The sequence below is a fragment of the Podarcis muralis genome, chromosome 2, assembly GCF_964188315.1.
Source record: "Podarcis muralis chromosome 2, rPodMur119.hap1.1, whole genome shotgun sequence".
Classification (NCBI taxonomy): Eukaryota; Metazoa; Chordata; class Lepidosauria; order Squamata; family Lacertidae; genus Podarcis; species Podarcis muralis.
The window spans coordinates 107,315,990-107,343,657 of NC_135656.1; the positions used below are offsets into that span (position 1 = coordinate 107,315,990).

Consider the following 27,668-nt stretch of genomic DNA (forward strand, 5'->3'; position numbering starts at 1 on the left):
CATCAAATGTCAAGCAGATAAACAGCTATGTGATTTTAAAAGACATCTGAAGGCAGCCCTGTTTAGAGAAGTTTTGAGTGTTTGATGTTGCATTGTGTTTTTGCTATTTTTTTTTTGTTGGGAGCCACACATATGTTCTAGGTCTAACTGAATTATCACTGTCGAGACTTCTTACATTTCACTTCCCTTTGGCACCACTGTGTACAACTATGCCCCTTTGCAGACGTGTGTGTGTGTGTGTGTGTGTGTGTGTGTGGTCTTCCAAAGCAACTACTCTATTCTGAACTTAAAAATGGAAAGCGTAATGCTGGTGGTCAACAAAAGAGGTTTAAATACTGTCTCAAGGCAAATCTAAAAAAATGTAGTATAAACACTGACAGCTGGGAAACACTGGCCTGCGAGTGCTCCAGTTGGAGAACAGCCTTTACCAAAGGTGTCGTGGGCTTTGAAGACACTCGAACTCAGGACACAAGGGAGAAACGTGCTAAGAGGAAGGCACGCTTGGCAAACCCACACCGTGATCAACTCCTGCCTGGAAACCAATGTCCCCACTGTGGAAGAACGTGTGGATCCAGAACTGGCCTCCACAGTCATGGACTCATTGTTAAAAATGTGTTTATGGAAGACAATCTTACTCGGCTATGAGTGAACGCCAAAGAAGATGAAGAAGATATATATATAGAGTGTGTGTGTGTGTGTGTGTGTGTGTGTGTCAACGCCACACTAAAAAGTGTTAGTCTTTAAGATACCACAGTTCTCCTGGCAGTTTTTGCTGCAGCAGAGTAGCACAGATACCCCTCAGGCAGGCTGGTATGGCTCCCTGCTAACCTGTTGGCAACTGTGTTCACAAACACACGCATGCACACTCTCTCTCTCATTTATTTCATAAAATTTATACACTATTTGATGGGTTTTAAAAAACAAAACAAAACACCTCAAAGCAGTTTACAAAAAGAAACTCACCGGTTTCAACGCTTCGTAATACAGCTCCACAGCAGACTTCCCACGTTCGGAGGGATCTACAGGGTATCCCAGAATGTCTGGATCCTTCTCCACCTCTTTGACTCTGGCTCGGATATTGTTCACCAGGTACCAGGCGTTGCCATTGCCGTCTGAATAATGGTTTAATTTCAGGCCATATTTTGCAACATATTCCCGGACAATTCTGCATGGAGGTAGAGAGAGCCAATGGGCGGATCAGAGGGGAAGAGTAGGAGGAAAGATGGTAACAGAGGGGAAGAATGGGTATTAAACATAAAGGGGTGTGTTTATTATGCCATTAGTTTTTTATTTCCTGTGTTTAGTTTTTCTGCATAGTTTGTTCCCTTATTGTGCCTCCTGTTCTGTTGCCATGGTCTACCAGGGTCTGACCCATGTCCCATCAGAGACTTTACTGTATAGGGTGGAGAACTTTGATGAGGAAAGGGTTCAGGAAACCTCCTCAAAGAACCACCAGCATCTCATTCACAGGTTGGTCCTCATCCATGACAGGGCCTTTTCAGTGGTGGTCCCCAGGTTGTGGAATGTGCTACACAGTGAGGTGTTCCTGTCTCCATCAAGGAGAGATTTGTATAGGTTCCTGCTTACACAGGAATTTGGTGTCTGAAGAATACTGTTCCTGGCAATCTCGCGATGGATGTGTGTTTTTCACTGTAGTTGCTTTTAGAAGTTTTAAAACTGTAACACCTTTTAGATGTTTTTAATTCTTTTTTATTATATTTTGATCTGTTTTATAAGATTTCTCTTTGTTCCTGTTTTTAAATTGTATACATGTTTGCCACCCTGGACTCCTTAGAAGAAGGGTATGGTATAAATTAGATAAATAAACAGGCAAAAAACAAACAAACCCAAACACACCAGAGGCCTTCTGGCAACACAGGCCTGCCACCGTTCCCTGCAGTATCTCTGTCTTTCCAACCTCCCAGAAGCAGGGTCCCCTGCCATACTTCTGTCATCCCAACCTCACAGAAGCCAAAGACTTTAAAATAAGCTGAGGGCCCTTTAACTACCCAGCCAGCACCTCTAGACTGGCAGAGCCTACCAGATTTGATCAGCCTACATAAGACTTCCCTTGGTACTAGCTCTCTGCACAGACAACATTTCAGGTAGCCTCTTGCCTTAGCACAGTGTTTCCCAACCTTTTTTGGGCAAAGGCACACTTGTTTCATGAAAAAAATCTCGAGGCACACCACCATTAGAAAATGTTAAAAAATTTAACTCTGTGCCTATATTGACTATATAAAAAGTACAGTGGTGCCTCGCAAGACGAAATTAATTCGTTCCGCAAGTCTCTTCGTCTTGCGAGTTTTTCGTCTTGCGATGCACGGTTTCCCATAGGAATGCATTGAAAATCAATTAATGCGTTCCTAGGGAAACCGCCTTCAGACCAGGTCCGGGGACAGTCTGTCCCCCGACCTCTTCTGAAGGCTGGGGGGGGGGGGACAAGGGCTTTTCTTCCCACTGCCAGCCTTCAGAAGGCTGTTCTGAAGGCTGGCGGTGGGAAGAAAAGCCCTTCTTCCCACCTCCCGCCCCGCAAGCTCCGGGGACAGGAGGGCTTTGCTGCCGACCGCCAGCATTTTAAAAGCCCCTGCTGTCCCGGGGCGATTTTAAAATGCTGGCGGGCGGGAGCGAAGTCTCCGCTGCCCCGAGGAGATTTTAAAATGCTGGGGGTCGGCAGCGAACGCTTCGCTCCCGCCCGCCAGCATTTTAAGATCGCCCGGGGCAGCGGAGAAGTCTCCGCTGTCCCGGGAAGGCAGGCGGGGGGAGCAAAGACTTTTGCCCCCGCCTGCCTTCAGAAGAGGTCCAGGACCTCGTTCCGATGCCCGGCGGCGGGGTGCGAGGTTCCCGCCCCACCGCCCGGCATCGGGGCATCGTTCCGATGCCGGGCGGTGGGGGGAGAGGTTCCTGCCCCACCGCCCGGCATCAGGGCATCGTTCCGATGCCCGGCGGCGGGGGGAGAGGTTCCCGCCCCACCGCCCGGCATCGGGGCATCGTTCCGATGCCCGGCGGCGGGGTGCGAGGTTCCCGCCCCCCCGCCCCGCTTCGGAGCAGCGCTCCGAAGCGGGGCGGCTGGGGCAGGTGTTCCCGCCCCCCCGCCCCGCTTCGGAGCAGCGTTCCGAAGCGGGGCGGCTGGGGCAGGTGTTCCCGCCCCCCCGCCCCGCTTCGGAGCACCGGGAGAAGCGATCTCCCCGCAGCCCCTTGCTTCAAAAGAGGTCCAGGGGCAGCGGGGAAGAAGCGCTGCGCTTCCCGCTGCCCCCGGACCTCTTTTGAAGCAAGGGGCTGCGGGGAGATCGCTTCTCCCCGCAAACCCTTGCTTCAAAAGAGGTCCGGGGGCAGCGCGAAGCGCTTCCCGCTGTCCCCGGACCTCTTTTGAAGCAAGGGGCGGTGGGGAGAAGCGATCTCGGGCGCCGCGGCGCGCAGGCGCACTGCTCGCTCCTCTTTCCGCGCAGGCGCCTTCTCTCGCTCTTTCGCCTCCTTTTCTTTCTCTCTCGATGGTCCGCCTACAAAGGAGCGAGGGAGGCGCCCGCCATGTTTGGATTTGCATCCAGCAGGAGATGCCGCCGCCGCCCCGCCTCTCCCGCCTCCCTCCCACGGCACACCAGGCAAGGTCTCACGGCACACTAGTGCAGTGTTTCCCAACCTTGGGCCTCCAGCTGTTTTTGAACTACAATTCCCATCATCCCTGACCACTGGTCTTGCTAGCTAGGGATGATGGGAGTTGTAGTCCAAAATCAGCTGGAGGCCCAAGGTTGGGAAACACTGCGCTAGTGTGCCGCGGAACACCGGTTGGGAAACACTGCCTTAGCATGACTCATCGGAGCTGTCCAAGGTGCTGAAAGCTTATCACTTGCCCTGGGAGCTTCCCACCCCCACAGAACTGGACAGTCGCTGGCTAGGTTGCAACCTAGAGAGTCGCCTTTTAATTCTGCTGCTGGAACAGGAGATGAAAGGGATGTGGATTCTCCCCCCCATTATCCTCCCACCCCCTCCTCCCACACCTGCTTGTAACAAGCTGGATCCCAGCAGGTGGGAAAGGGTGTGGACTAGAGGAAAACAAAACTGGGGAAGCCCCAACTGTCTCTTCTGAATCAGGAGCAGAAACAAAGTTAAAAGGGGAATATCTCTAGCCTGCAACTTGGCAATCATATGGCCTGTTGCTGGAGCAATCCCTCCCTCCCTCCCTCCCTCCCTCCCTCCCTCCCTCCCTCCCTCCCTTCCTTTTCCCCCAAAGCTGGTTCCAAATATTCTGTCACACTCTAGCATGACCAAGAAGCACGGCCCCAGAAACAGAAAGCCTGAATTCATAATGGCTGGGATCAGCAAGAGATTAAGGAACAGGTTCAACTCTTACCCAGTTGTGTCAGTGTACCTTTGCATCCTGACATATGGGGGAATGTCTGTCATCCATTCCTTTGAGGCAATGGTAAGGTGCTACATTTGGGGACATAATGAGACGGAGGGCAGCACACGCCCTCTCCCTCTGAAACTGGACACTCCACTTCTGCTGACTTTGATCATGCAGGGGAAGTTGTTGTGCGGAGGAGCCAGCGTGGTGTAATGGTTAGAGTGTCGGACTAGGACCTGGGAGACCAGGGTTCAAATCTCCACTCAGCCACAAAGTTGACGGGGTGATCTTGAGCCACTTACTGCCTCTCAGCCTAACCTACCTCACAGTGTTGTTGTGGGGATTAAATGGGGAAGGGGAGAACCATGGAGACCCCTTTGAGCTCCTTGGAAAAAAAGGTGGAGACAATACAAATGCAAATAAATGAATGAATGAAGTATGCAATGATCAAACATTCAAAAAAAACTTTCTGACAGCAAGAGCAGTTCAGCAGTGGAACAGACTCCAATGAGAGGTGGTGGACTCTCCTTCCTTGGAGGTTTTCAAACAGAGGTTGGATGGCCATCTGTCATGGATACTTTAGCTGAGATTCCTGCATTGCAGGGGGCTGGACTAGATGACCCATGGGGTCCCTTCCAACTCTAAGATTTAGTGACCACAGGGATCCACTGCACACCACAGGGTCCCCTAAAATCGCAACACCTCCCATCTCTGCACATGCTGCATGACATGATAACGGGCATTTTACCATCAGACTCATTTCAGTTTTGTTCTTGATTTTGTTCTCATTGAGTCACAGAATTGCAGAGTTGGAAGGGACACCCCAAAGGTCATCTAGACCAGTGTTTCCCAACCTTGGGCCTCCAGCTGTTTTTGGACTACAACTCCCATCATCCCTAGCTAGCAAGACCAGTGGTCAGGGATGATGGGAATTGTAGTTCAAAAACAGCTGGAGGCCCAAGGTTGGGAAACACCGATCTAGACCAACCCTCTGCAACGTAGGAATCGCTGCTAAAGAATCCCTGACAGATGGCCACCGAACCTCTGCTTAAAAACCTGCAATGAACGACAGTCCACCGCCTTCTGAGATAAGTCTGTTTTACTGTCAAACAGCTCTTACCATCAGAAAGCTCTTCCTAATATTTAGTCGGAATGTCCTTTCTTGCCATTTTGAATCCATTGGTTCAGGCCCTTCGGAGCAGCAGGAAACAAGCTCCTTTCACCTCCTATGTGATAGCCCTCCCTATATTTGAAGAAGAAGAAGAAGAAGAGTTTGGATTTGATATCCCGCTTTATCACTACCCGAAGGAGTCTCAAAGCGGCTAACATTCTCCTTTCCCTTCCTCCCCCACAACAAACACTCTGTGAGGTGAGAGGGGCTGAGAGACTTCAGAGAAGTGTGACTGGCCCAAGGTCACCCAGCAGCTGCATGTGGAGGAGCGGAGACGCGAACCCGGTTCCCCAGATTACGAGTCCACCACTCTTAACCACTACGCCACAGTGGCTCTCATTTGAAGGTGGCTGTCATACCAACTCTCTTTTCTCCTGTCAAATGTTATCAGCCGCACACCACCATGGGAATATCACTGCCCCTTCTTACCTGTGGCTGAAAGGCAGGCGCCTTGGGCCCAAATCCACATACCAGCCCCCCTCGGGATCACGGTAAGTCTCCATCCTGCCTCCCACACAGCTGCTGGCTTCTAGAATTGTCACCTGGGGGGTGGGCAAAAGAAGAACTATAATTGCAGCGGTTGCAAAATGGCCTCCACCGAACAAGGTTGAAGAAGGTGCCAATGGGAAAGGGCCAAAGTGTTTGTTTTATGAGAATAGAAGAAGAAGAAGAGTTTGGATTTGATATCCCGCCTTTCACTCCCTTTAAGGAGTCTCAAAGCGGCTAACATTCTTCTTTCCCTTCCTCCCCCACAACAAACACTCTGTGGAGTGGGGCTGAGAGACTTCAGAGAAGTGTGACTGGCCCAAGGTCACCCAGCAGCTGCATGTGGAGGAGCAGGGAATCAAACCCGGTTCACCAGATTACGAGTCTATCGCTCTTAACCACTACACCACCAGTCCAATATTTATAGTCCTGATTATAGCAGCTTTCCTCAGCCTCCAGATGTTGGACTGCAACTTTCATCAGCCCCTGCCAGCATGGCAAATGGTCAGGGATGATGGGAGCTGTAGTCCCTGGAGAGCCAAAAGCTGAACGATCTGTCACTGGTACCTTATTCTAGGCAGGTTAAGCAAATTATATCATTCAGGTGTCAGAGATGTCTGGTGACTCATGCTGATTTCATTCATTCATCTCCGGTGAGTTTGTAATTAAGACTTACAAGCCTTGGATATTTTCTGTTACCTTTCAGAAGTTGCTGCCACATTGGATCTGCTGGTGTTATTCTTATTCAAGGGCAATTATCAACTTGCTGTCAGATTACTTAGCCTGAATGTTCAGCCTGCTAAGTTTGCCTGGAAGTTACACTGTTGAGGAATGCTCGATGCCAGTACTGGGGACTGGCAAAATGGACAAGCTCAGGCGTAAAGTCTGCTCTCAGAATGGACTTAGGCTGGTGGGACTGAGGGCAGCAGAAATGGACCCTGTTGATACCTTATTGAAACACAAACTGCAAGAAGCATCTTTCTGTAGAAGATGCTACTAGAGAGTGGGGACTGTGCAGATTCAAAATGGCCAAGTTTGCAGGAACATCAGCTTTGAGTTCATTGAGTCGGAAGGACTGGGCAGTGTGCTTCGGGCATGCAAGCTCTGACTCGCATTCAGCTGCTGCTGAAGTTTGGGTTGTATTGTGTAGGCTAGGGGTCAGCAAACTTTTTCAGCAGGGGGCCGGGCCACTGTCCCTCAGACCTTGTGAGGGGCCGGAAAAAAAATATGAATGAATTCCTGTGCCCCACAAATAACCCAGAGATGCATTTTAAATAAAAGGACACATTCTACTCATGTAAAAACACACTGATTCCCAGACCGTCCGTGGGCCAGATTGAGAAGGCGATTGGGCCGGATCCGGCCCCCGGGACTTAGTTTGCGTACCCATGGAGTAAACCCACACAAATCTTCGGTGGTTGGGGCAGACTCCCCTTGGGAGGCACAGAACAGCTGGAAGGGTGCAGATGCCAGCAGTGTTGGCTCTTGATTTTGGAGGGCTCGTGGGCAAGACTCCTTTCCCTCCAAGAGTCTAGCTCCTCTCGACTTTCACAGGCAGCTGATTCTCCTCATCACCACTGCTGCCATTGGCTTGCTTGCCAGGGAGAGAGCCAATCAGCAGGCAGTGGCAACTGCTGCTCTGCCACCACTTTTCCCTAAGGTGGAAAAGTGCAGCTGTGTGCAAGTCGAGTGGGGAGCAACCTGCAATTGCTGCTTTGTTTCAGTGGGGTTTCCCTGTACAACAGCAAGGTCAAGCTTCTTCACTTTATCTGGGGACGGGGCATGGCTCAGCAGCACTGCATCTCCCTTGCATGCAGAAGATCCCAGGTTCAATCCCTACCATCTCCGGGTACGGTTGGGAAAGACCCTCTGTCTGAAATATTGGAGAGCTGCTCAGCAAACAATCCTAAGCTAGGAGGACCATGGGTCTGTATTATGTACTGAGTTGAATAGGATCCAAAATGCAGCAGTCTGATTGGTCCTAGAACAATAGGATCCAAAATGCAGCAGTCTGATTGGTCCTAGAACAATAGGATTCAGAATGCAGAAGTCTGATTGGTCCTAGAACAATGCAGCAGTATGATTGGTCTGCAGGAGCCACCCAATCCAGCTCCAGATGGAAGTGAATCCACAACCTGATTGGCCTACAGGAGAATCCCGGAATTAGCCAATCACGTGCAGCCCATTGTGTAAATAATGTATATAAAGCAGATGCTTTGGGGGAACTTTCATTCCTCCTCACCACTATGAGCTGAATAAAGAGCATGAAATCCACTCTCAACTCTGAGTATATTTCAGTCTGGTTTAGCAAAGGAGAGTTTCCTACGCTCCTATGTCTGCAACGTCAGAGATGTCTCTTCCTTTGCTCTCCTTTCTAATGTCAGTGCTGGATTAGGGCCCTGATCTACAGATCTTTTGCACACACCAGGATGCCCACAGACACCAGTGCGCAAGGATCTTTGCATGCTCTGCTGCGTTACAGATGTCTGGTCCTGGGACAGGAGGGCAGACAGCAGAATAAATTTTGGTGGGGGGTCGGAGCTAGCTCCAAAACAAAATTGAGAAAAACAGGGCACAAGACAGGTAGGTGAATTCTGGTGCTTTCAATCAGCTAACATCTTGAAAACGTCACATTCTGGAGGAACTGTTTGTCAGAGATTACCCAAGATCCCTGAGGGAAAGGTCTGTTTTTCTGGTTATGATTACAGCTCTGCTTCAGAACAGATGCACCTGTATAAATAAAGCCACAAGATCTGACTCATTGGCAACGGCTCTGTTGGGAAACCAGACTGCTGTGCCTTGGTTAGCTCCTTGGCAAAGTGTCAACCGATTTGGGGTCAAAAATACATGGGTGATCCTGACAGATTCCGGATCCCCATTCCCATGCATGGCATAGGAAGCTGCCTTTATACTGAACCGGATGCAATCAAGCCAAGCAAAACCACTTGTGCAATGCAGGGATGTAAAGGTAAAGGTAAAGGGACCCCTGACCATTAGGTCCAGTCGTGGCCGACTCCGGGGTTGCAGCGCTCATCTCGCTTTACTGGCCGAGGGAGCGGGCGTACAGCTTCCGGGTCATGTGGCCAGCATGACTAAGCCACTTCTGGCAAACCAGAGCAGCGCATGGAAACACCGTTTACCTTCCCACCAGAGCGGTACCTATTTATCTACTTGCACTTTGACGTGCTTTCGAACTGCTAGGTCGGCAGGAGCAGGGACCGAGCAACGGGAGCTCACCCTGTCGCGGGGATTTGAACCGCTGACCTTCTGATCAGCAAGTCCTAGGCTCTGTGGTTTAACCCACAGCGCCACCCACGTGCCTAATGCAGGGATGTAGCCGGGGAGAATTTTGAGGGCCAGATGTAGAAGCCTGGAGGGGCAAATTCCACACCCTGGCTATCTACCTTCCCCATTCTCTTGAATATGTGTTGCACATTGTGGCACGGCAGGTCGCCAATAAAACAGAGGCTTGCAAGATTTGCAAAAACAACAAAAGATGTGATCATTCCTGCCATCTACATATTTAATTGCCTGGCGGTTTGTGCAACTGCACACTCCGTGGCCCACCCAGTTTTTTCATTTGTTTTTCATAAGCTTGCCCTGCAGCAGAAAATAGTAATTAAGTCCTGCCAGTTGGCTCTGTTGATGGGGGGAAAGTATATAGCAAACGTGCTAATCCGGGTTATTGGACTGGAATGAGCCTGCTCTGCAGAAGCAGAGGGCGGGGGGGGGGGGGCAGGCAGACGGGGAATCTAGGCTGAGTGAAGCTCTTGTTTTTCTACTCGCACCTGGGTCTTAAGTGGAGCCAGCATCCCCTAGAGGAGTAAGGCTGCTATTGGAGCCACTCAGCCCCTGGACCTGCCAAACTATGCTGAGGAAAGCGACGGTGTAAGACAGGGGTTGCCGACGGGGCATCCTCCGGATTTTTGGGAATACAACTCCCATCACTCCCAGCCAGAGTGGGATGATGGGAGCTGTAGTCCAGAACATGTCGAGAGTACAACGTTGACAGGTGCCACCATGATGAAAGCTGTATATGCTGTAGAGACCATATCATTATGCCTAGGACCCTCGTACCTACGGGACTGCCTCTCCCAGTATGCCCCACGGAGGACCTTAAGGTCCATAAATAGCAACATCCTAGAGGTCCCGGGCCCTAAGGAAGTCAGATCAGCCTCAACCAGAGCCAGGGCCTTTTCTACACTGGCTCCGGCCTGGTGGAATTCTCTGTCTCATGAGACCAGGGCCTTGTGGGAACTGATTTCTTTCCGCAGGGCCTGTAAGACAGAGTTGTTCCGCCTGGCCTTTGGCTTGGAGTCAATTTGATTCCCTCCCCCTCTTTCGTTTTTCCTTTCTCCTCCTGTGATGAGGCTGCATTTTAATGTTTTAATGTTGTATTTTAATCTTGTTTTTAAGTTGTATTCATTCAACTCGTTTTTATTAACCCTGAGCCCGGCCTTGGCTGGGGAGGGTGGGGTATAAATAAAATTTCTTCTTCTTCTTCTTCTTATTTAGAAAGGCTATCCTCTGTATTCTCAGGCACCAGAAAGGGGGACACCTTTTTAATTTCCCACAATACCATGGAGGGATGCTGTGTCAGGAGCACTGTGGGAAATTAAAACAGCAGCTCCCAAGCCCAGTCGTCTGGAGCAAATGTTTGTCTAAATGAGAGCCCAAGGCAAGGATCAATTATAGTCCCTTCCAGAATGCTGTGTCCCCAGCATCTGCCTGAAAATGCCAGGCTTGGTACTTTGAAATGTAAACCTGGCTCTATAAAGACCAGGGCTTGAAAACTGGAAGACAGTCTCAGGAACGCACATACCATCCTCCTCCTATTCCCTCAATCCCTTTTGAGGACAAAATTCTCCCTTTGTTGGCTTTAACCAGTGCTTTTTTTCTATAAAAAAAAATGTTCAGGGGTACTCTCATTTTCCTACTCATATTGAAATACTGCCCTTCAATGAGGCCAAACTTAGATTCACAAAATGTTTAGGGGCATGCGTACCCCTGCGTACCCCCCAGAAAAAAAGCACTGGCTTTAACCATGGTTTAGCATTACATATACGCCGAGGTTAGCTATGGTTCCTATTCAGGTGCATTCCCAGTGCTAGCTTTAAGCGTGGTTTGCAAGAAATCAGGATTACATCTGCACCAGGTCACACTGGAAGCAACCCCTTGGTTTCCCCCAGAAGATGCACGGGATGGCTAAACAACAATCTATATTCCATACACGTCCATCGTTTTCTTTTCCCGGCTTGCAAACCCGTGTGCAGAAACCATTGTCCCAATTTTTTAATCATTTGGTAGGGCCACTCTGGGGTTGCCTCAGAGACTGGATCAGCCTGAAACACTGCCTTGTGTCTTTAAATCCAAACATCCTGAGCGAGATAAGAGTTTGGGCAAGGTTGGCTGAAGATTGTGAATCAAGGGGGCGGGATTTGGGCTTGACTTACAGGAAAGTGGGCAACCAGGGAGAGGGCCTTCTCGGTAGTGGCACCCATCCTGTGGAACACCCTCCCATCAGATAAGCTTTGTAATGTGTAATGCTTCGTTATGTTTTTATATACTGTATGTTCGAATCCGCCCAGAGTGGCTGGGGCAACCCAGTCAGACGGGAAGAGTACAAATACAAAATTGCTGTTATTATGCAACCCCTGCCTCACCTGCCCTGTCTTCTCACCCTGCCAATGCCTCCCCATCTCCTTGGCCCCATCACCTTGTGTCCAGCGTCCAGCAGCACTTTCCCAGCTGTAAGTCCAGCAACTCCGGCTCCCACAATCGCAATCCGTCTCGGTTCTTCAGTTTTGCCCAGCCCATCCTTAGCAATATCCAGCAGCCCCTCATATTCTGGATCCTCAAAACATCTCTCTAAGGGGCTGGGCATGCTCTTCCGCAGTAGGAGCAGAGCGGCAAGGCCCAGAAGCACTAAGAAGACACACAAACATCAACAGCCTAAGTACATAAGAAGAGTCTTGCTGGATCTATTATAATGGCTTGATTCTTCAACATCAACTTCGTTGGACTGGTCATGTTGTGCGGATGCCTGATTATCGTCTTCCAAAGCAACTACAATGGTACCTCGGGTTACAGGTGCTTCAGGTTACAGATGCTTCAGGTTACAGACTCCGATAACCCAGAAATAGTACCTCGGGTTAAGAACTTTGCTTCAGGATGAGGACAGAAATTGCGCAGTGATGGCGTAGTGTAGGCGGGAGACCCCATTAGCTAAAGTGGTACCTCAGGTTAAGAACAGTTTCAGGTTAAGAACAGACCTCCAGAATGAATTAAGTTCTTAACCCGAGTTACCACTGTACTCTACAGGTTACAGACTCCGCTAACGGGTTAGCGGAGGTTACCCGTTCAGGTTACAGACTCCGCTAACCCAGAAATAGTGCTTCAGGTTAAGAACTTTGCTTCAGGATGAGAACAGAAATTGTGCTCCGGCGGCGCGGCAGCAGCAGGCGGCCCCATTAGCTAAAGTGGTGCTTCAGGTTAAGTACATTTTCAGGTTAAGAACGGACCTCCATAGCGAATTAAGTACTTAACCCGAGGTACCACTGTATTCTGAACTTAAAAATGGAAAGTGCAATGCTGGTGGTTAACGAGGTTTAAAGACTCTCTCAAAGGCAAATCTAAAGAAATGTAGTATAAACACCGACAACTGGGAAACACTGGCCTAAGAGAGCTCCAGTTGGAGAACAGCCTTTACCAAAGGTGTCGTGGGCTTTGAAGGCACTCAAACTCAGGACGAAAGGGAGAAACGTGCTAAGAGGAAGGCATGTTTGGAAAACCCTCACTGTGATCAACTCCTGCCAGGAAACCAATGTCCCCACTGTGGAAGGACGTGTGGGTCCAGAATTGGCCTGCACAGTCACTTACAGACTTACTGCTAACACCGTGTTCATGGAAGACAAACTTACTCAGCTACAAGTGATCACCAAAGAAGAAGAAGAAGAAGAGTGGCTTGTTCTAACAGTGGCCAACGAGGTGCCCATGGGAAACATACAAGCAAAGATGTGAGGCTACTTTCCTCTCTCTTCTGATATCTTGGCAACCACATGAATGCCCACGGAAGATAGTTAGCTCTTCATTGTCAAAGCTGACACTTACAGTAGTTTCCTCAGCTCCGAATACCTGCACACACCAGCCTTGCATCTAGGCAGCTATTCTACGCTCTATGGAGGAGTTGCAGCAACAGGGGGCCATGCCCTTTTCACCAGCTTATGCACCTCCCCACGACAGGCTGCACACATGCAGCCAGAGACTATGCCTTTGTGGAAGCTGCCTCTGCTCTTCCCACTTCTGTTCGCTCCTAGTTCTGGGAGACAGTGGTGCAGGAGAGGGTCGGGAAGCCTCCGGCCCTTCACTTGCCTGACCTGCTTCTTCCTCTTCTTCCTCCAGCTCTGAAGCTTCCCCTGCCTCTGATTCTCGCCTCCTGGCTGGTACAGGTCCCCACAAATCCATGCTCCCCTCTCCCGAGTCAGACTCCAGTAGTCCTGGTTTCCCCAGGCACCAGCTGTGCAATACATGTGTAGCTGCTGCTTGTTTGTTCTGCGGGGTCTTGGTTTCTCCCCTCCAAGAAGCTTCTCTACTTTGAAGATTTACTTTTGCAATGTACTGCAGTGGCAATATCTTGCTGCTGAGGGAATGGGGTTCCTCACGACAACAACCACCACCAGCAGCACTTCTCAAGGGCCACAGCACTTGCAGGTTTGATCAGTTGCACAAGCGTTTTATTGAACAGTGTCTACCACTTTGCCAATGAACACAGCACTCCTTTCATTTCGTGCTGCAAGGCTCAGTAGCTGGTCCACAAACCAGAAACTGAAACAGGAGCTGAAACTCGCTTGTCTCAAGGCCAGATGCGGAAAACTATATTCTGGTATTTTCAAACTACAAGATCTTATTTTGGATTAGAGGCTTCAGTATGACTCAGAGGGTTTCTCCAGACTGTTTGTAGTCATGATGAAGGAAGTCACAGTGTATGATTGGTTGAGAGATCAGGAGCTACTTCTGGCAAGCAAAAACACTTTGTCCTTCGAGCCGGAATCGAACCAGCGACCTAAGGATGGCTTGGATGACAATCTACAGTCCTCCGCTCTACCAGCTGAGCTATCGAAGGAACAAGCCCAAAGCTCTGCCTTGTTCTTTTTAACTTGGGATGCGGCTTCCTTAAAATAAAATAAAAAAAGGCAGCGATTGGCCTACAGGGCATGGAACTGGAATTTCAATGAAAGCTTCCCTATATTCCTTGAGAAATCTTGGCACAAAGTCATGACACTGCAGAGGCAAGGGCAGCGGCTGTTGATGATGGATGACAACATCATCATAAGATGCACACTGACTGCAAGTTAAGTCAATGAACTGAGATGAGGGGGACCCCTTATAACAGAGATGGGGAACCTGTATGCCTATCCAGAAGTTGTTGGAAGTACAGCACCTAAGAGCCCCAATGGGCAGGGATGATGTTTAGTCCATAAACATCTAGTAGAGGTGTGATGAACCTTTGGTCCTTCCAAATGCTGCTGAACTACGACTCCCATCATCCTTGGCCATTGGCCATGCTTGCTTACGCTGATGGGAGTTGTAGTTTAGTTCATTCATTCATTTTATTTTTATGCTACTTTTACACACACACACACACACACACCATCCTCAAAGCAGCTTAAAACAAGGGACGCATTACAGCAAGGGATATATTTCAAACAAACACTACAAAAACAATTCTCCCAAACCTGTTCTAAAGAAGAGAAGTGGCCTTCTCAGGCCCAAAAAGAAGGGATGGAGATTTACCTTGGTCTTTTATTTCGAAAGCTTTTCATGTTTCAACGCAACAGCCTGCTAACCATTGTGCTGGCTTCTGCCAATGAAGCAACTTAGTTTAAATCCAGCCCAGGATTTTTAAAGGTTATGCTTGTGGGTTTTCTTACTATCTTTATATATATATATATATAAAAAGGGAATGAACAAATTCCTATGCCCCTGGGTTATTCCTATAACCCAGAGATGCATTTTAAATAAAAGCACACATTCTACTCATGTAAAATCACCAGGCAGGCCCCACAAATAACCCAGAGATGCATTACAAATAAAAGGACACATTCTACTCATGTAAAAACATGCTGATTCCTGGAACGTCTGTGGACCGGATTTGGAAGGCGATTGGACTGGATCCCCCGGGCCTTAGTTTGCCTACCCATGCTTTAGATCTTAGGCTTGCTGGCGGAGAGGCAGGAAGCCTGGGGAAGTCATTCAAAGGGAGTATCTCCCATTCAAATTCCAGTTCCATGCCCAACCACACCCACAGTTAAAAGGTGAGGCACAGCACCCTAGGCTTGTCCCTTCGATAGCTCAGCTGGTAGAGCGGAGGACTGTAGACTGCTGCCAAAGTCATCCTTAGGTCGCTGGTTCGACTCCGGCTCGAAGGACAGATTTTTTTTTTTCTTGTTCTTGCCAGATGCATCAGCAAATCACGTGGTAAGACAGTATTTGCATGCAGCGCTGAAATCAGTAGTTAGTGCTTTATATTGGTCCGTAATGTGAAAATTCGAGCCTGTATTGGCTAACATCTCTGCTTTCAGCGTTATGCCCCCAAAGAACAGCATTCAGAAACGGTGCCAAGTGGGTTTTTCCATCTCATGTGTGAAAAATATATTGGACATACGCCAACTTCTTGTTACTTAAGGTTAATGCATCCAAGCCTGTTTCATCCTTTGGCAGTCGTATCAACCCTGGACTGAAAGCTTTCTTGAGGGCCATTTAAAACATCACACACATACACACAGAGGTATAGCTCAATTGGTAGAGCACGGGACTCTTAAACTTAGGGTGGTGGGTTTGAGCCCCACGCTGCACACAAAAATTCTTGCATTGCCGGGGATGATCCACAGGGTCCTTTCCAACTCTATGATTCCATGACAATCACGCCTGAATTTGTCATTAAACAAATGTATGCTCAGTAGTGGTGACTTGACTGAAAACAACTGTTTCCCTTTCCCCCCTTACATTTTGTTGCCACAGCAATAGCCAAAGAGGCAAGCTGCTTTTTAAACCAAGAAAGTGGCTTGCCTCTTTGGCAACAGGATATGCTGCAGCAAAAATACTTCAAAGCCAGCTAGAAGTGCTTGCACAAATCTTGCTTGCATGTGCCTATAATCTCTTCATGTCACACACACCGAAATCAGAAAATACATTCCACATTTTTTCCTGGACCCCAATATTCCCTTCCAAAACCTGCCAGGAGGAAAAATGATATAGATATTTTAAAAACTATTATTATTGATATGGTGCCCTAAGACATATATTTAAAAAATTAGGCTTCTTTGTATAGAACCCTGGTCTTACTGTAAATCTGCATGCAAATCTGTATGGAGATTCCTTAAGCTGAATTGAGTTCGTATTTTTTCATATGCCATCTGAAAATTTCAGGGCTATTTAGCATCTTTGGCTGAGTACACACCAGACATTAAAGTGCGCATCTCCTGGAAAAATACTGGGAACTGTAGTTCACCACTCACAGAACTACAACTCCCAACACCTGTAATAAAGAGGCTCCTTGTGAGACCAGAGGGACATTGCTATGCCTGACAACAAACCCCTAACTTTTGCCCCATCTTTTTGTGCCTGCCAAACAGCCGTGTTATGCTTATGATAATCTTTTATTCTCTTGTTAATTATGCTGTTTTAAATGTGCATTTTATATTTGACTTCACTTAGCAATTTTGGGGGGAAATGTTTAAGGCTTTTTGTTTGTTTGTTAACGTTGTGTTAAATACCTCGGGTGGTACCACGGATTAAGTACTTAATTCGTTCCGGAGGTCCGTTCTTAACCTGAAACTGTTCTTAACCTGGAGCACCACTTTAGCTAATGGGGCCTCCTCCTGCTGCCGCGCTGCCGGAGCACAGTTTCTGTTCTCATCCTGAAGCAAAGTTCTTAACCTGAGGTACTATTTCTGGGTTAGCGGAGCATATGTAACCTGAAGCGTATGTAACCCGAGGTACCACTGTATTTTGAAATCTTTAAGATAATATTTTAGTTTTCTGTTAATTATGTTGCTTTGACTGTATACTCTATATTTGTTTTTGTTTTAATTTATTAAAGCTTTATTGCAAAACAATTTACATACTACATAAAAAACAACACAAACAGACCAATACCATACAACTAAACACTAACAACATATCATTTGATATCACACACACTTTTGACTTCCGATTCACCTCATTGTACTTTTTACACATGATGGGTCCATACGTACTTCCTTATTTTTTAACAGATACATATCAAATGTGTTTTTTGCTTCTATAATTTCATTATTATTCAAGATTCAATCTAGACCTGTCAGAAGATTTGCATTATCACATTACGTACTTTTTAAGATATTCTTTAAATATTGTCCAACCTTTACTCACTCTCTGGTTTGAGTTTCCTCTTAATCTCACAGTCATTTTTGCAAGTTTTAAATATTCTATCATCTTCGCCTGCCAGTCAAGTTTTGTGTGTACAGTGGTACCTCGGGTTAAGTACTTAATTCGATCCGGAGGTCTGTTCTTAACCTGAAACTGTTCTTAACCTGAAGTACCACTTTAGCTAATGGGGCCTCCCGCTGCCACCGCGCCACTGGAGCACGATTTCTGTTCTCATCCTGTAGAAAAGTTCTTAACCCGAGGTACTATTTCTGGGTTAGTGGAGTTTGTAACCTGAAGCGTCTGCAACCCGAGGTACCACTGTATATGCGTTATTGGAGATAGATGTCCTCAGAGAGTGAGCACTAGCCAGGTGAGGGAGATCTTGACCCTGCATGAAAGTCCAGAAACTATTGGAAAGATGCTGTGATCTTGGGTTATTAATTAATAGCTGGAGGCAAATGGGGCCTCCTGCTGCCACCACGTCGCTGCTGTGTGATTTCTGTTCTCATCCTGAAGCAAAGTTCTTAACCTGAGGTAATATTTCTGGACAAAAAAATTCCTTCCAGTAGCACCTTAAAGACCAACTAAGTTAGTTCTTGGTATGAGCTTTCGTGTGCATGCACACTTCTTCAGATACACTGAAACAGAAGGATATTTCTGGGTTAGCGGAGTCTGTAACCTGAAGCGTATGTAACCTGAAACATATGTAACCTGAGGTACCTCTGTATTTGACTTTCTTCAGATTGCTTTATTGATGTTTTAATATTCTGTAAACCCCTTTGAGATTTTTCTTTAAAATATAAAGCAGCATAGAAACAAAATAAATAGTAATAGTAATAAACTACAGTTCCCAGAATTCTTTTTCTACGGTGGTGGGTGGGGGACAATCTTTAAGCGCATGGTGCATACAGAACTTCCATTCCCTCTAATGCCCAGTTCCACAACTAGAGGTTTCAGTACAGTGGTGCCCTGCAAGACGAATGCCTTGCAAGACGAAAAACCCGCTAGACGAAAGGGTTTTCCGTTTTTGAGTTGCTTCGCAAGACGATTTTCCCTATGGGCTTGCTTCGCAAGACGGAAACGTCTTGCGAGTCTTGCGATTTTTTTTCGCTCCCCCCCCCCTTTTTCTAAGCCGCTAAGCCGCTAATAGCCTTTTAGCCGCTAAGCCGCTAATAGCGCTAAGCCGCTAATAGGGTTGCTTCGCAAGACGAAAAAACCGCTAGATGATGAGACTCGCGGAACGGATTATTTTCGTCTTGCGAGGCACCACTGTACTTTCTGTTTTCCTTCCCTTCCCTTTTGGCTCAACAACGAGAGGAGAAAGGGTTTGCCCACGTATCACCTTAGTGACCTGACATGCTTACCCAACCTGCCCATGGTCCTTGGGCTCGATCCCAAAAGCTACGGCTGGTGCAGAGAAGAACCAGGGCCGTCTCACTTTCATTCACGGATGCTGACAGGTTCTCTTCAGCCTTGCCTGCTGCTGCCTTTCAGCCACAGCAAAGCACCGTGAGGCCTTGAGCGTCTGGACTCTGGGAGACAAACAAAAACCCCAAGATAAGCAAGGAGGCGGGTAGGGATGCAGCAGAAGCTCAACACAGCACTGGGCAGAACAAAGGTGACAGAGAGCTTCAGTAGAGGTCAGAGTTGCTACTGTGGATTAACCCCTTCCTTTCCACACTGGAGGGGAAAGCAGCTGCCATGCAAGACCGTGGTTGTCGACTTCCAGGAGGAAGAAATAGCATGCTGGTCATTTGGTCTAGCAGCAGGAGCATGGTTGTCTTTGGCCGCAGGGGATCATCGACTCCTTACTCCTTTGTTGTTGTTTAGTCGTTTAGTCGTGTCCGACTCTTCGTGACCCCATGGATCAGAGCACGCCAGGCACTCCTGTCTTCCACTGCCTCCCGCAGTTTGGTCAGACTCATGTTTGTAGCTTCGAGAACACTGTCCAACCATCTCATCCTCTGTCGTCCCCTTCTCCTTGTGCCCTCCATCTTTCCCAACATCAGGGCCTTTTCCAGGGAGTCTTCTCTTCTCATGAGGTGGCCAAAATATTGGAGTCTCAGCTTCAGGATCTGTCCTTCCAGTGAGCACTCAGGGCTGATTTCCTTCAGAATGGAGAGGTTTGATCTTCTTGCAGTCCATGGGACTCTCAAGAGTCTCCTCCAGCACCATAATTCAAAAGCATCAATTCTTTGGCGATCAGCCTTCTTTATGGTCCAGCTCTCACTTCCATGCGTCACTACTGGGAAAACCATGGCTTTAACTATACGGACCTTTGTCGGCAAGGTGATGTCTCTGCTTTTTAAGATGCTGTCTATCCTTACTCCTTACACTTCCTCTATGGGGAAATGATATATAATGAATTGAAAAGGATGTTTAAAATGATGCTTGTAACCCCCCCCCCCCAAAAAAAAACACACCCAGAAGCGTTTCTTTTGGGAATTATAGGGACAGAACTACCTAAACTGTATAAAAACTTATTCATGTATGCTACTACAGTGGCAAGAATGTTACTCGCCCCAAAATGGAAAGAAGCAGAAGTCCTAGCAATGGAAGAATGGATATAAAAGCTTATGGAATCTGCAGAAATGGTTAAACTTACTGGAAGAATAAGATATCAAGATAACAAACTTTTTATAAAAGAAATGCTTTATTTAATATTTATAGATAAATTGTAAACAGATAAGAACATTGGCAGGATTCTTGCAATAGCCTGCAGTTTTATAAGAGTATATATTTAAAGGAGATGAATAAATGAATAAAATTAATTTGGAAATTCAGAAGATATTAAAGATAAATTTAAGGAACCGCAGAAAGGGGGGAAAGAAGTCAAGTTTTGAAACGTTAAAATGATTGTAAAATTAGTGAAATGTATAAATCTGAAAAACATTATTTATTTATTTTTAAAATGCTCTAGGGCAGGCATAAGCAAACTGAGCCCTCCAGATGTTTTGGGACTACAACTCCCATCATCCCTGACCATCCTGTTAGCTACGGGTAATGGGAGTTGTAGTCCCAAAACATCTGGAGGGCTGAGTTTGCCTATCCCTGCTCTATTAAAGTAGAATTGGGGAAAATATGGCAATATGGAAAAAAAGCTGGATGATAAAAGGTGTAGATGAGGAAGACTAATTTTATATGTATGCTGCTCTAAGAGAAAAATACCATCTGTCAGAGCACAATGGCAATGCTTGAAGCAACAATACCTTTTAAGGAACTCCTTTGGTCTGGCAGCATTCACAGCCTTTGAGATACCTGAAATTTGGGAGCAATTGGATAATTCATTGGACACTAAAAAGCCAGTGACGACTTTTTATAGATAATTATTATCAACAAATAAGTTTGATGTGCAGAGTTTAAAAAACAATTGGGATAAATAATGGGAATGTTCACTGCTACCTAGGAAAATGTTTTGGTATCAGACGTATCAATGGATCTTAAATTAAGATATATACGACTCCTTACTGTTTTGGGAATTGAGTTCTAGATGGGTCCTTATATCAGCCAGCCTCTCTTGCACAGAGACTCCACTGCACAAGGAAAAAAGCCTGTTGGCAGAGCATCAGACTCGTCATCTCAGGGTTGTGGTTTCGAGTTCCATGTTGGTCAAGTTTCCTGCATTGAGGGCTTGGATGATGATAATAGTAGCAGTAGTAGTAATAATAATAATAATAATATTTATACCCCGCCCACCTGGCTGGGCTTCGCCAGCCACTCTGGGCGGCTTCCAGCAAAGTATTAAAATACAATAATTCATCAAATATTAAAAGCTTCCCTAAACAGGGCTGCCTTCAGATGTCTTCTAAAAGTCAGATAGTTGTTTTTCTCCTTTGACATCTAGTGGAAGGGCCTTCCACAGGGCAGGCGCCACCAGCAAGAAGGCCCTCTGCCTGGTTCCCTGCAACTTGGCTTCTCTCTGTGAGGGAACTGACAGAAGGCCCTCGGCGCTGGACATCAGCCCTCGGCACTGGGGTCCTGTCCAACTCTGTGATTCTGTGTCTGGTGTGACCCACAGGCTGCCTGCCTGTTCAATGCCAAAGTGAGACAATGGTGGTCTGCTTGTGGTCAGGATCATCATTATTTTTTGTGGAGTGGGTAGTCAGAAGACAGTTTGCTGTTAGTAATAGACTGGCAAGGAGAAATGGTTTTTAATGAGCCTATGTCTCTTGAAACTGATCAAGAGCAAACTCCTAAACTACAGAAACTTGTCTGTATTCCTGCGAAGAGAGAAAAATGTGGATGTTGCTGGTGAATCTCTCCTTTCTCTTGACACCTACCCTCTCCTATCCAACTATTGAAAGAGGGGTGCCCAAACTTTTTTCAAAGAGGGCCAGATTTGATGAAGTAAACATGCGTGAGGGCCGACCCAAGTTGAGCTTTTTTAAGGATTTTACCCCAGGACATATACTGCCACGGGGCTGAATTAAATCGACCAGAGGGCCAGATTAGGCCCCCGAAACGGACTTTGGACATACCTGAAAAGAAGCTGAGCCCCCTCAGGGTCTTGACCCCCAGTCCTGAACACTACTGGTCTGTTAATCATACATAGAAACCTGCCCTTCTCCCTAGATGCATGTGTTTGATCTTGGAGCCACAGGGGTGCAAACCCACGTTTTACTGCCCAGCTATGCTTCGCCTTGGCCTCTGGCATTGACTCACAAATATTCAACTGTAAGTTTAAAGAGTGCCGAAAATATGGGATGGGAACACACATAGAATCTTGTACATCTCGTTTCCGAGGGTGGTACTCAACTAAGCGTTATGCTGCACAAATCTATTGAAAGCAATGGACCTAACTTAGTCCTGTTCATTAATTCCAATGAGTCTACTCTGGAGTACCACCCCCAGTCTTGGGAATGATTAGCCAGCCACTTCACCCACCGCCTACAGATCGTGCTTTTGCAAAGGCCTGTCCCCTGCCTGTGTAGGATGGTTATTTTACCCCTCGACTGAAGATCTCGACTGAGAGAGAAGCAATCGATTCCAAGATGGTTGGGGCTCTGCTCTTTGCCGTTTGTTCCCTTGCTCTGCTTGAATCCGGGGGTAAGTCCTAATAATAATAATAATAATAATAATAATAATAATAATAATAATAATAATTTTATTTATACCCCGCCCATCTGGCTAGGCCTCCCCAGCCACTGTGGGCAGATTCCCAAAAAATATTAAAATACTGTAATACATCAAACATTAAAAGCTTCCCTAAACAGGGCTGCCTTCAGATGTCTTCTAAAAGTCAGATAGTTGTTGTTCTCTTTGGCATCTGGTGAGAGGGCGTTCCACAGGGAGGGCGCCACTACCGAGAAGGCCCTCTGCCTGGTTCCCTGTAACTTGGCTTCTCGCAGTGAGGGAACCGCCAAAAGGCCCTCGGTGCTGGACCTCAGTGTCCGGGTAGAACAATGGGGGTGGAGACGCTCCTTCAGGTATACTGGACCGAGGCCGTTTAGGACTTTAAAGGTCAGCACCAGCACTTTGAATTGTGCTTGGAAACGTACTGGGAGCCAATGTAGGTCTTTCAAGACTGGTGTTACATGGTCTCGGCGGCCGCTCCCAGTCACCAGTCTGGCTGTCACATTCTGGATTAGTTGTAGTTTCCGGGTCACCTTCAAAGGTAGCCCCACATAGAGCGCATTGCAGTAGTCCAACTGTGTGTTACACAAGGCAGCAGACCTTACAGCAAAAGCGAGGAGGCCTCACTCTGCTTTCTTCCCCAGAGAGTATCAAATGCAACACTTGTCTCATGAAGAGTCCCGATGCCGAGTGCATGACTGGGGTCGAAGGCTGCATGTCTCAGGGAGAAAAATGCATGACCATCCGCATCAGCCAAGGTAAGGGACCCTGGTCTGGTTGCCGCATCATTCAGAAGCGGCTGAATGGAGCAGGGAGAACCTGCAGCTCTTCAGGTGCTGCAAGACTACAACTCCCACCATCCCTGACCATTGGCTGGGGCTGATGGGAGTTGGAGTCCAACGACATCAGGAAGGCCACAGATTCCCTGCCCCAGGTCCAGAGTCTCTCAAACTGTGATCTATGTATGGCCCACTCAGGGCCTGCAAGCTCCTTTTAGGCATACCTTTGACTCGTGGAACAGTCAGGAATATCTCTGCTGCCAGACGATGGAAATTGTGGCCATATGAACCGGGGCAGCACTTATTGAGCAGGTTAACTAACACGGGACTGAAGCCTGTGTTTTCTGTACGTCACTGGTGCAATCTAACAATTCCCCCTTAGACCTTTTCTGGTCCTTCTCAGCAGCCTGGCCCAGGGCACTTGATTTTCATAATATGGGACTGGTTTTAGCAGTGATGCTGATGCTTTGTGTGTGTGTAGTTTCTTAAGTCGCCCACGCACACAAAAAGAGACAGAGGCTGTGTCCACACTCCCATCTACTGCTGTTCCAAAGCTGTTTTTTTTTTAAATGTGTTCACATGTCACAATCCAATATGCATAGGTATCCTGTGCTTTGCTGTAAAAGATACTGCTGTTTCTTAAACCAGCCTCAAACTGATTGGAATTCTTACGGCGCTCCTAATTCCTCTCCAGACCCGGTGCAAACACCTTTTGCATAAGGTAAAGGCAACCCTGTCTGTCGACACCCCCTGGTACATAGAAATCAGAAGAATTTTTCATTAAGTTAGCCCAATGTGGTCTGCTCTGCATCCAGCATCCCATTGCTGCTGGCTTAGAAAGTGATGAACACAAAGCCACAAACCACATTTCTTTTATCTATCCTGCTGTTTCTTAGGAAACAGCTTTGATCTGAATCAAGACAACAAAGGAGCATAAAGAGTACACCCTAGCTGCATTTTAAGCCTGCAATGTATACACAGCATAGCACAGTGGTTAGAGCATCAGATTATCTCCACAGAGCATAGGAGCCAACTTCTAGGAGCCAAGGTCCCTTCCCCAAAAAAATATTTTTGGGGGGGCTGGGCCCACCAGAGTTAATGGGCATTGCCATTCAAATCGTGTACGTGCAGCATGTCATGTGATCGATTATGTGGGGCAGGGCTTACCTGCCCCCCCATGCCGGATTTATGTATAAGCTAAACAAGCTATAGCTTAGGGGCCCCACACTCTTGGGGGCCCCAAAAAAAGTTAAAGGGGAAAAAATCTGGATGTACATTTCCAAAATATAAGATAAAAAACAAATAAAATAAAACCTTACATACAGCAACAGTGTCAAATGGCTTTAGATACCTATTAGGTCCATAAATTACCATATAGCATATATTCAACACAAAAAAACAGCAACAATTTGTTGTTGACAAAAGACAGCTGGACATATAAAGGGCCCCATAACCTTCAGTAGCTTAGGGACTCATCAAACCTCAATCCGGCGCTGCCCCCACCCCCAATATTTTATTCGAGTTGGCATTACTGCCACTGCTTCTCAGCCTAGCCTACCTCACAGGTTCTAGAGTCAGGCAGGTAGCCATGTTGGTCAGACGCAGTCTAAATATATAAAAAAATAAACAATAAAAAAAATGTCCAGTAGCACCTTAGAGACCAACTAAGTTTGTTCTTGGTATAAGGTTTCATGTGCATAGGTATCTGAAGAAGTGTGCATGCACACAAAAGCTTATACAGTGGTACCTCGGGTTAAGTACTTAATTTGTTCCAGAGGTCTGTACTTAACCTGAAACTGTTCTTAACCTGAAGCACCACTTTAGCTAATGGGGCCTCCTGCTGCCACCAGAACACAATTTCTGTTCTCATCCTGAAGCAAAGTTCTTAACCTGAAGCACTATTTCTGGGTACATACCTGAAGCGTATGTAACCCGAGGTACCACTGTACCAAGAACAAACTTAGTTGGTTTCTAAGGTGCTACTGGACATTTTGTATTTTTATTTTATCTATTCCTACCCCACAGGCTTGTTGTAAGGATCAGAGGAGGAGAGGAGGAAAGGAGGAACTATGTGCGCAGCCTTGAGCTCCCTGCAGGAAAGCTGGGACAGAAATATGAGAAATTAAATGAATAAACGTATGACTATGCAGGCATGGGATAGCAGAGGGGTGGGAGCACCTTAAGAGGCTGGGGTGAGTCAGGAGGAAGTTTACAAGCCCAGAGCTGGTTCTGGCTGCTGCAGTGAGAGGCTGGAGGGGCCGCGGATGCCAAACTTTCCCTACTTTCCCTTCTTCTCCCGCCCCACCCACAGACGGAAAGGAGAAATTCAGGATTCTGGGCTGCACCAGACAGAAGAAAAAAGGCTGCGGCGTAAACAAGGAGTCGCACGGCCACCAGGTCAGCATCCGATGCTGCTCTTCGGATTACTGCAACGTCTAGCAAGGAGCTGGGAATCCAGCCCCGTCTCCATAATTCTTCCTCCTCTTCCCGCATCTGCGCTCCGTTTTGTCTCCCCTCCTCGGGAGCCAAGCCAAGATGTGAGAAAAGAGCGGGGAATGGAAACTTACAGATCTTTGCAAAACTCCCCTGGCTTCTCTGAGATTTCCCTCATATTCCGGAAGAAGAATGGCTTCTCTTCCTCATCTCCACCCACAACCCACGTTTGCTTGCCTTCCCCCCCTCTCCTCTCTGGGGGGCGTTTCTCACCCCTCGTCTTCCAGAATATTTCTGGGGTTGAGCAACAGATTATATTGAGGAAACGTAAATGACAGAAATAAACGATGGATGTCAGCAAGCAGCAAGATTTGGGGCTTCCACCCCCCCCCCCTTTTGCATAATTTCAAATGCATGTGGTTGAAAAATTATGTGATTTAATTGTGTGGTTTTTCAAATGATATTTCGCTGGAATGGCTCGGTGAGGAAAGAAAAGTGAAAGAGACCAAAGATATTTGAAAATGTGATGCAATGCGAAATATGAGTATGTAATTTAATTATTCTAACAAATAAAGAATTATTAGCAAGTTGTTATGATTTTTATAAATGAGTTCCAAATATCATTGTATTTACAATCTGTGTCTAAAAGCAATCCATTCATATGTTGCAAGAATTGTCCTACCCATTGATTTAGGGGGGGGGGGTCATAGTATTATCTCTCCAATGAATCAGTAGCAGTCTTTCGGAAGAAGTTAGGGCACGAAGAGCCCATCTATGTTAAGCTGCTGTCAAACCTCCTATTTTTTGTGTATGGTTCAAAATAATATTATCTGCCAGCCAAGTTAATGGTCATCGCTAAATCTAGTGACAGCAATTTTGAGAAATTAGAGGACGTTGTGGCTATTATTTCACGCATGAATCAATTCTTGTGAAGCATCTCAAAACAAATTCACAACACAATAAATAATAATAATTCCATACAGTTGTAACCAACAGGTAGGTAGGGTTCAGCATTAATCTGTTAACAAGCCTGACACAAGATGCTGTATTTGGTTTTCTGCAGAGTTGTTAAGAAACTCCTTTTCCCCTGCCCTCCCCCAAACTAGTTTCCCAGAGTGGTTTAACATACAAATCCCTCTTCACAGGGAACTCTGGGAACTGTAGTTCTGTAGAGGCTCCCTACCAGCTCTCAGCCTCCTTAACGAACTACAGCTCCAATAATTCTTTAGGAAAAGCCAGGAATGTTTTTAAGGTAGTACGATATTGCTTCAAGTATATGGTGTGTTCTTGATTCTGTTATAGAAACGCAAATCAAACTCTCTGCGGACGCTGCTCCTTTAGAGGCCAGGCTAGTTTTCCCTTTGCCGTAATAAACTTTTGGGAGGCAGAGGTTGTAGCATGTGAAGTGTGAGTGTGTTATGCATTTTGTGTTTTATACTTTAAACTGCCCTGTTATTATTTCAGATGTAGGGCTGTATATAAAATTAATAATATTAATAATAATTATTAATGAAATAGCAGCTGCAAGGAAACCTAATCAGCTTCCTTTTTTGCTTTCTGACGGTAGGCAGGAAGCAAGTTCTTTACAGTACAGTGGTACCCCGCAAGACGAACGCCTCGCGAGACGAAAAACTCGCAAAACGAAAGGTTTTTTCGTTTTCGAGTTGCCTCGCAAGACGAATTTCCCTATGGGCTTGCTTCGCAAAACGAAGCTTGCCCCGGGGACAGCGGGTCTTCTCTTTTGAAGCAAGGGGCGGCGGGGAGATCGCTTCTCCCGGTGCTCCGAAGCCAGGCGGGGGTGGGGGGTGGGAACACCTGCCCCAGCCACCCCGCTTCGGAACGCTGCTCCGAAGCGGGGTGGGGGGGCGGGAACACCTGCCCCAGCCGCCGGGCTTCATAGCGCTGCTGCGAAGCCGGGCGGGGGGGGGGGGGCGGGAACACCTTCTGAAGGCGGGCGGGGGGCGAAAGTCTT

At 47.1% G+C, this 27,668-nt stretch overlaps 2 protein-coding genes and 2 non-coding genes across 5 annotated transcripts in view; 2 read left to right on the plus strand and 2 right to left on the minus strand.

Annotated features, from left to right (window-relative positions):
* Window positions 1–26,307, minus strand: part of LOC114588443 (L-amino-acid oxidase-like) — a 29,282-nt gene extending 2,975 nt beyond the window's left edge. The window contains exons 1-5 of one of the 2 annotated variants that reach the window (XM_028713740.2): window positions 25,831–26,307; window positions 18,776–18,943; window positions 11,719–11,927; window positions 5,946–6,058; window positions 964–1,165 (exon numbers count right to left, since the gene is read on the minus strand). In XM_028713740.2, the coding sequence (XP_028569573.2) occupies window positions 964–1,165; window positions 5,946–6,058; window positions 11,719–11,927; window positions 18,776–18,788 (537 nt within the window). In that variant the 5' untranslated portion in view covers window positions 18,789–18,943; window positions 25,831–26,307. The remainder of the gene's footprint in view (window positions 1–963; window positions 1,166–5,945; window positions 6,059–11,718; window positions 11,928–18,775; window positions 18,944–25,830) is intronic. The other variant, XM_028713744.2, reaches the window with a different exon arrangement.
* Window positions 14,037–14,124, minus strand: TRNAY-GUA (transfer RNA tyrosine (anticodon GUA)). Its single transcript is given in 2 exon segments — window positions 14,037–14,072; window positions 14,088–14,124. It is a non-coding gene; the product is annotated as a tRNA-Tyr (tRNA).
* TRNAY-GUA (transfer RNA tyrosine (anticodon GUA)) lies at window positions 15,343–15,430 on the plus strand. The gene is given in 2 exon segments: window positions 15,343–15,379; window positions 15,395–15,430. It is a non-coding gene; the product is annotated as a tRNA-Tyr (tRNA).
* On the plus strand, window positions 21,107–26,286 carry LOC114588444 (lymphocyte antigen 6 complex locus protein G5b-like). The gene is made up of 3 exons (XM_028713745.2): window positions 21,107–22,457; window positions 23,129–23,242; window positions 25,575–26,286. Exons 1-3 carry the CDS (start codon window positions 22,403–22,405, stop codon window positions 25,700–25,702), a joined length of 297 nt encoding a protein of 98 aa, XP_028569578.1. The 5' UTR covers window positions 21,107–22,402; the 3' UTR covers window positions 25,703–26,286.
* Window positions 26,308–27,668: the final 1,361 nt, after the last annotated feature.